Below are 8252 nucleotides of genomic sequence, written 5' to 3'. Positions count from 1 at the left end.
CATCCTAAAGTTCAAATGTTATCCCTTAAGGGGAACTGTGCACCATCTAGAACATACTATATCCTGCTGATTAACCGAACTATTTAACAAATCTACATCATCTAATAGTGCACTCCTAAGGAAAGTTACTTCTGTCTAAGTCCAGTGATGCCAATGGGCTTAGAGCTGGGTGGGGGTGGAATGAAATAAGTGTCCTGGATTAGAGAGAATTGCCACATTCCAGGTCTTTAATTTCTAGTGTTCTGTTTTACCCTTGTATGCAGTGACTATTTTACCCATATATTTAGTATTACTAAAGCATTTTTATTTATTTATTACATTTTTAGTTTCCACTCACTGGAAATGTCTTGTGATGACTTACAACATTAAGACCAATAACGTGAAAGCAACATAAAAAAAATTATTAACAAAGTATCAACATTAAAATCTTAAAAGATGTGGCTATTACCATATAACTATTAAAACAGGCCAAACATGTGATTAGCCTCTGAAGGCCAATGTAAATAATTTAGCTTGGCATGCCCTGCAGAAACGAAACAAGTCTGGCAGTGCACGGGTATTCTCCGAGAGTACATTCCACAAGGTAGGGCCCACAACTGAGAAGGCCCTTCTCCTGGTGACAGGTAACTAAGCCATCCTAGGGCCAGGCACCTGCAAGAGGCCCTTAGATGATGACTGAAGGTAGCACCGGAGAGGCGGTCCTGTAGGTATGAGGGTTCAGATCATTAAGGACTTTAAGGGTTAACACCACCACCTGCTGCTGGTTGCTTATCTAGCAGGAGGAATGCTTCTCTCTCTTAAGACCACACTGTGAATCAAATTTCATTTTATTAAGCCCATATCTGGTCCATTATGTCTTCCAAGTACCAGTTCAGAAAATTCACCACCATTTCAAGTTATAAACCATTTTCCAGAAGTATCCAAAGCAATGTACAATAAAATTAAGGATCTTTCTCTCTATATTTATATATTATATCTAACAAAGGGAGCTTTGATTCTTGAAAGCTTGTACCAGAAAAATCTCTGTGATTATAGTTTTAAACTAGAAATTTTTATTAACATATAAAAGACACAAATTTAGACATTGTCTAAATAATTTAATAATTTCAGATGTAACAGCCGATAGTAAAGCATCGTTATTACAGTATTTTGAAGTGAATTATCTCCTTAAAAGAATAAAAAAATGGGGTACAGAAGGAAAAAAGGGGAAAGGAAAAGTATAAATTCATCAGTAATTTTTAAATATTATGAAAGTTACATACAAGTATCCAAAGCATTTTAGGGATTTCAAAAACAGTAACCTTCCCAGAACATACCAGCACATTATTTACCCCCCCCCCCACACACACATTTATTCTCCAGAAACCTGCTTAACACTGCTAAAAATAACAATCAATAAAACAGAATAAAATAATAAATACTGTAACAAACCACATTATCCAAAGGGCAAAAGAAAGAGCTTAAAGCAACATTCAGGATCCTAAGATGGTGTCATAAAATTGGACCATAGGCTAATAGCAGACCACAAAAACAGCAAAAGTAGCCGTAGTAGTGGGAGAAATCCTTAGTTAAAAGTAGGTATAAAAGAAATGTTTTGGTCCAGTACCTAAAGTATGATAAGGCAGGTACCAGGTAAGCTTCAAGTGGAAGAGGTGCTCCATAGACCGGGTACTACCAGAGAAAAGGCCCTCCTCTCTGGTTGTGGCCTGCCTCACTCGCTGCAGGCAAGGGGACAGAGAGCAGGGCTTGGGAGGAAAATCTTAACTAGCAGGCACAACAGTATAGAAGAGACAGCCCTTCAAGTACCCCACCCCCTTCAAGCAGTTTTGGGTCTAAAAGAAGCAGCAGCGTTTTGCATTGTGCCTGGAATATACAGTTTAGCACTAGAGAACTATGCTCACAATTTGGTACCATTGTACCAAATGCCTAGGTACACCCCAGGGGAAGCCACTGAATAGGTTTGTAAGGCCACATCGCATACAGCATATCACAATATCCATTGTTCCTATGAACAATGAGTTTCTGCTGGCTTTTTCTACAAAAAAGCCCTGCCAATATATGAATTAAATGCATCATTGTAAAGCACCAATATGCAATTAACCTAAACCTTCATGATCCCTGCAGAGAGTAGCAATTAATCTACATTCTTCGAGAATATCTGAGGCACAGATGGTTTACCTGCCAAAGACAGTGCAAAAATGTGCCTCTTCCAGACCCATCATTGTTTCTTGTTTACTAAAATGTGCTCTCTTCTTGCTGAGGAAGAAGAAGAAGAAGATATTGGATTTATATCCCGCCCTCCACTCCGAAGAGTCTCAGAGCGGCTCACAATCTCCTTTACCTTCCTCCCCCACAACAGACACCCTGTGAGGTGGGTGGGGCTAAGAGAGCTCTTACAGCAGCTGCCCTTTCAAGGACAACCTCTGCCAGGGCTATGGCTAACCCAAGGCCATTCCAGCAGGTGCAAGTGGAGGAGTGGGGGAGGTAATGATCCATTCAGAAGTTGCTCAGGGTCCACTTCAGATGTAGCCACATTAGATCTGCATTTAGACTTTTTCTTGGCCAACTTGTGTATAATGCAAATGGCTCCTATGGCAAGGATACACAATGGAACAAAAACTGCAACACATAAAGTAGTATCTGAAATCAAACCAGAAAAAATATATAAATTCAGAGCATTTGAGAGGAGTAACAAACAGCTCTTCTTTATCAATTTGCACTGTTGGTGATTGGATATGGCCAGGACAAAAGGTTGATCCCAGCTCACCTGATCCAAAATTTGCACATGCACCTAAGCTACTTATATTGCACATTCAAAATGGATCTTGACATTCAAAAGGTCTGCATTTTTTGTATGATTCTATAAATCCCTAATACAGCCATAAACATAAAAAAGGTCACCTCAGGCTCAGCTCTTGTGTTTGCATGCAATTACCTCTCATAGGATGGGAGGATAGGCTGTAAGGAATAGCCATTCCTGTTGTTCCACTTGCTAATTTTGTGGCAGGATGCAGGCTGCTCTGTTACTTCATAACTGACTTCTCAGCAATTCTCTCCCATCCTTTATCCTGTACACAAAATTGTCTTCTGGTTTTGCATGTAAATCCCTTTCCAACCAAGCAGCTTATCACCTCTCTAGCAGCAATAGAACATTGTAGCACAACAAATGCATTGACATCTACCCCTAAATGAGTGCCTGAAACAGGCTAGTTTTCAAGCTAGTACAGACTATCCTTTGTGTGTAGACCATTCTACAAACAGAAGGCAAAGATGATGTACTTCATTCAACTCTTGAGATTAGAGATGTGTCCATGGGTGACTTCTGAGGTTGCTTCCACAAAGTGTTTTACTTTTGTCTGGCATCCAAACTGGCCTGGGTTTTAGTGGAGCACCTCCATGTTTGTAATCTCTATCCACCAACTTTTCTGGTTTTCCCTTTCTTTGTTTTGATCTTTCCCAAGCCTGGTTTGACATGCAATCAAAGCATCTTAAACATCAGGTGGATAAGAAGGTGCACTCACTTGAAGATTCCATCCACATTAGCATTAATTTCCTTGCCTCAGCCCCTGTGGTCACTGTTTCATCTACTCCACATCACCAGAAGGTTCACCATTTCATCTTGTATCTCCACAACAAAAAGGACTAGTGACTTACCCTTTCATTTAAACTGAAAACTGGGAATTCAGAAGAGCTAGTAGATCATGGCAATGTGTTGTTATAATATTATTACATGATAACAATTTAACATTTGCTAATTCAAGAAAAAAGGCCTCCAGAAGTACAGGGGTGACCATAGACAACTGAGACAAGAAAAGCATGGAAAATGGATGCTCAGTTGACACTTTGAATGCCTTTGCATTTGCAACAGCAAGGAGCAATACATGAAGATTTCTTGTTGTGTGGAAGTCACCTAAGCTCTGGCACCTGTGATGACCCCCAAGTGGTAAAAAAAAGCTTTCCCCATCTCCCCTCCTCCTGCTCCTTGACATTTACACCTTCTCTCTTCCTCATTAACAAGGCATCTAACAGCAAAAATGACCTAATATGAGTTTTAGGAAAGAGCAAACCTCATCCCCTTTCTCCAAAAACTTACAATCTGTTCCCAGAGGGGAGGCCTCAGGTGTTTCTGTGACCTTGGAGAAAACAGTTGAGGATACATCAAAGTAGGGTATGACGGTCATAGATAAAGGAGGATCTGGAAAGTGATATGAAAGAAAAAGATGGGGTTGAGCATTCAACATGCACTGTCACTCACTGTCATGATTAGTTTTTCATGGATTACTGAAGTTCTTGTTGAGTTAGAGGCACATGTGGCTGAAACACACAGTAGCTTTCCCTGCAGGGAGCCAACCAGTGGACCCAATGTCAGGTACATGTACACACATAGATATTGCTTGCTCCACAATGGCTGGAGGAGAGAGGAGGCTGCAATCTTAAGAACATCTCCCTGGTACTAGGCCCCATGGAAGAAAACAGGACCGATTTCTGAGAACTGTTCCCTACCCTACGTCTGCTTGAGGATCAGTAGGGTGTTTCATTTACTACATTTCTGTCTGGCCCTTTGGCCCTCAAGAAGCACAATGGTAGTTAAGCTGTACAGAGTCCTGTGTTTTTAGTGCCCCCCACATCCTGAGAGAGGATAAATAAAAGCCTCTCTAACCATCACAAGCCTGATAATCAACAGTGAGTCTCAGGGACTGGTCTTCTTCAGCACACATCTGTCTCACCAACTGGATCTCCCTCCAGCAATGAACTTTCTCCCTGTGCCTGCACCATTTTCACAACTTACCTATCACAACCACAATGACCACAGCCAAGCAGCTGTTATCTAGGAGTCGTTCAATTTTGTAAAGACCTTCTTCTTTTTTTCCTGCATTCCTTACAGTGAAGTTTCTGTTGAGAAAAATCGAAGTGGTCTTGTCTGCTAAAGGGTTAGCATTTCCATGAACAGCCAGAATTTCTTCTTTCCAAGTCTTTGACTCAGGGTCACATTTCTTCACCAATTTCTGCCAGTTTGGATTAAGTGAGAGATTGAGTGATTGACTCTCACCTCTGTATACTTCCAGGGTAAAAACGTTGGAACAGCTATCCAAGCCTGTTGAAAACAAAATGGTAGTGTGAAGGGCATCACTCAGCTACTGCAGAAAATACCAAGTTTCAACCCAGGTCAGTTCTGGGAAGACCTCATAGGAGAGGCAGTGCAGATAGCTATATTTGCCCTGAATCAAGATGTGAACAGTTGCCAGTTCAGAAGCTGGACCAGAAGGCCAGATCAAGGATGAGCATTTAACCTGGGAGAAATATAATACATTCACGAAGCATACTACCAACTCATGAGGGGAAATATGGTATTAAAAGGACAATCCAACAGTGAAACTTGTGCAGATTATGAAATGGAATGGCCCTTCTATGGCTTAATTAATTAGATTTAAAGAGGAATCTTCCTGACTGAGATGGCCTAGGCCAGCCAGATTTCATCAGATCTTGAAAGGTAAGCAAGGTGATCCTTGGTGAGCATTTGGATGGGAGGCTACCAAGGAATGCCAGGATCTCTCTGCAGAGGCAGGCAATGACAAACTGCCTCTGAATATCTCTTGCACTGAAAACCCCCAGGAGGGGTTGCCATAAATTGGATATGACTTGATGCCATGCCTGGTGCGTGGAAGCAGGCGAGGTAGGCTGCCTTGGGCACCACCTTGCCTACATGGTGCCGCCCTCTCCCACCCCTTCCCCGCCTCCCTAGCTTTAAAGGGGAAAGCAGCCAGGCAGCGCAGTTTCTCTGAGCCTGGCTTTGCTCATGAGAGACGTTGAGCTCAGAGATCACCCCACTCCCCGCTCAAGGGGGGGGGGCGAGCCAGTTTGGTGTAGCGGTTAAGTGTGTGGCCTTTTATCTGGGAGAACTAGGTTTGATTACCCCCTCCTCCACTTACAGCTGCTGGGATGGTCGGTCAGCCATAGCTCTTGCAGATCTTGTCCTTGAAAGGGCAACTGCTGTGAGAGCCCTCTCAGCCCCACCCACCTCACAGGGTGTCTGTTGTGGGGGGACAAGATATGGGAGATTGTAAGCGGCTCTGAGTCTCTCAGCCCCCCTCTCGCCCTAAGGGGAGAACAGCTGAGCGGGGGTGGCTGCCCCACAGCCCTGCTCAGCCTTCTCAGGGCTGCGGGTGAGCCGTGCACTGTGCAAGCGCCAGGAATCCTCTCCTGCGCTGCTGCGCCTGCCCTCCCCGGGGAGGCCGCCGGGCCGGTTCCAGCCTGGGGCTCCGGGGGCCCTAGCGCCGGGCCTGCTTGATGCCCCCCTCCCCAATAAAAAGAGGAACAATTTAAACAGTTGAGAGCTGCGTTCCCTCTAAGCTGCAGAGTCTCGTGAGCAAAAAAATCTACTTTGTGAGCTCCTGGTATTAAAGTTGTGAGTGCTGGCATTAAAGTTGCGAGCTGCTGCAAAAATGATTGCGCTCTGGGGCCATTTTTCCTGAGCTGGAGGCTCAAAATCTGTGAGCTAGCTCAGGCAAACTCCGCTTAGAGGGAACACCGGTTGAGAAGTAACTCTGGGAGTGCGCTGTAGGGCGGCGAAGCCTTTTAGCACGTCTCTCTCCGCCAAGACCTGCGTGCAGGAGAAGGCGGCCAAAATGGGGCCGTTTGGCACCTGCGGCGTCGCACCTCTCGCCTGGGCCGGCTGCCGAAGGAAAAGGCTTGCCGACCACGCAGCCAGGCGCCCCGGCCGCCTTTCCCCGCGTTCCCCTTCCAGTCCGCCAAGAGCCCACAAAAGGCTCCACCAGTTCTAGCCGCTCATCGCCGCCGAAGGAAAGAGACGCCGAAACCTCCGGCGCGCTTCGCCAACAGCGACGCACGCCAGTGCCCGGCGCAGCCCCAAAGCCACCCCCCTTCATTCACTCCCGCTCGCCGGGACCCTCGGCATCGCTTCCCTCCGCTCCTGCCCTCTTCTCTCCCCACTCCTCGTCGCCGAGCGCGGCAGCCACTCTGGCTTTACCTCCGCAAAGCGCCCGGCCCGACTCTCGGCCAAGGACCAAGGCGGCGCAGCTCCAGGTCGCCCAAAGCCACAGGCTTGCCCACCGCTTCATCTTCGCCTCCTGCCGCCGCGGATCGCACTCCCGCCGGCCCCAAAGGTTAGAACGAACTTCTGCCGGCTCAAGAGCGGCGTGAAGTTGCGAAGACGCGCGATTGGTGGCACGACGGCTGACGCGCCGAGGAGGCCTCCCTCTTTTTCGCCGGCTCCTGCGGCTCTGCCTTTCGAGAGAGGGGAGGGGAGGGGAGGGGAGCGGGATGGTAGCGTAGCGCGCTCGGTGATTAGCCAGAGCGGAATGTCAGAGAGCCGGTCTATGCTGGTTACACTCTGGAAGCCTAGCAGTCCCCCCCCCCCCCCGCCCGCATACACCCCGGGCTGCAGCACTGCCTTGGCAAGCTTATGGCGCTGACTTGAGGACACTCTTCTCCGGCGCCGCGCTACCCGCAATATAACATGAGTTGCTAAACAGTGACTTGCAGTTTGTGCTATAATCCCAATAATATAGGATTGAGCACGAGGAGTGAATGAATGGTCACAGTCACTGTTCTCTCTAAGCTGCAGAGTCTGGAGAGCAAAATTTCTACTCTGTGAGCAAAGTTCCCTCTAAACTGGGGAGTCTTTGAGCAAAAATTCTACTTTGGCCGAGTAGGCGGCAGCCCCCTCTATGCACTCCCGCAGGGGTGCTGTCTTGGCTCGGGGCGTTGAGCTGCCGCGTTGTTTTCGCCTGGGCGAAGGGGGGGGCGGGGCTGTGAGCTGCCGCTGGCCACGTTCTGTTTTCGCCCAGGCTCCCTGAGGCTCGGGAAGCCTGGGCAAAGGGGGGGGGGGGCAGCAGGGTGCTATTCAGTCTGGGGCGCAGAAAAGCCTGGCCCCGGGCCTGTGCAACCGGCATTAAGGTTGTGAGCTGCTGGCATTAAAGTTGTGGCTTCTACAAGCAACTTTGTTAAAGACTGCTGTGTGCTGTTAATTACTGAGACCTGGCTAAACCCCTCTATTCCAAGTACTGAGATAGAGTTGGACGGTTTCTCATTACATCGCTTGGATAGGAACAAGACTGTCGGGAAGAGCAAAGGAGGAGGAGTCTGTATGTATGTGAAAGAAGATTGGAGTACGAACTCAAAGATCAGAACAAGCCATAGTTCTGCTGAGGTAGAATATATGACTGTAAAGATTAGACCTTTTTATTTGCCACAGGAATTTAGTGCGGTCATTATATTGGTTGTGTATATTC

At 46.8% G+C, this 8252-nt stretch overlaps 1 protein-coding gene across 1 annotated transcript; it reads right to left on the bottom strand.

The window, feature by feature from the left end:
- Positions 1-664: 664 nt before the first annotated feature.
- LOC132571962 (uncharacterized) lies at positions 665-7216 on the bottom strand. Its single transcript, XM_060238755.1, has 5 exons — positions 6989-7216; positions 4790-5095; positions 4094-4195; positions 2466-2640; positions 665-701 (listed from the first exon to the last, which is right to left on the bottom strand). Exons 1-5 carry the CDS (start codon positions 7077-7079, stop codon positions 665-667), a joined length of 711 nt encoding a protein of 236 aa, XP_060094738.1. The 5' UTR covers positions 7080-7216.
- Positions 7217-8252: the final 1036 nt, after the last annotated feature.

Source organism: Heteronotia binoei, chromosome 5, assembly GCF_032191835.1.
Source record: "Heteronotia binoei isolate CCM8104 ecotype False Entrance Well chromosome 5, APGP_CSIRO_Hbin_v1, whole genome shotgun sequence".
In the NCBI taxonomy this organism is placed as follows: domain Eukaryota; kingdom Metazoa; phylum Chordata; class Lepidosauria; order Squamata; family Gekkonidae; genus Heteronotia; species Heteronotia binoei.
This window is presented reverse-complemented; position numbering and strand designations above follow the sequence as displayed.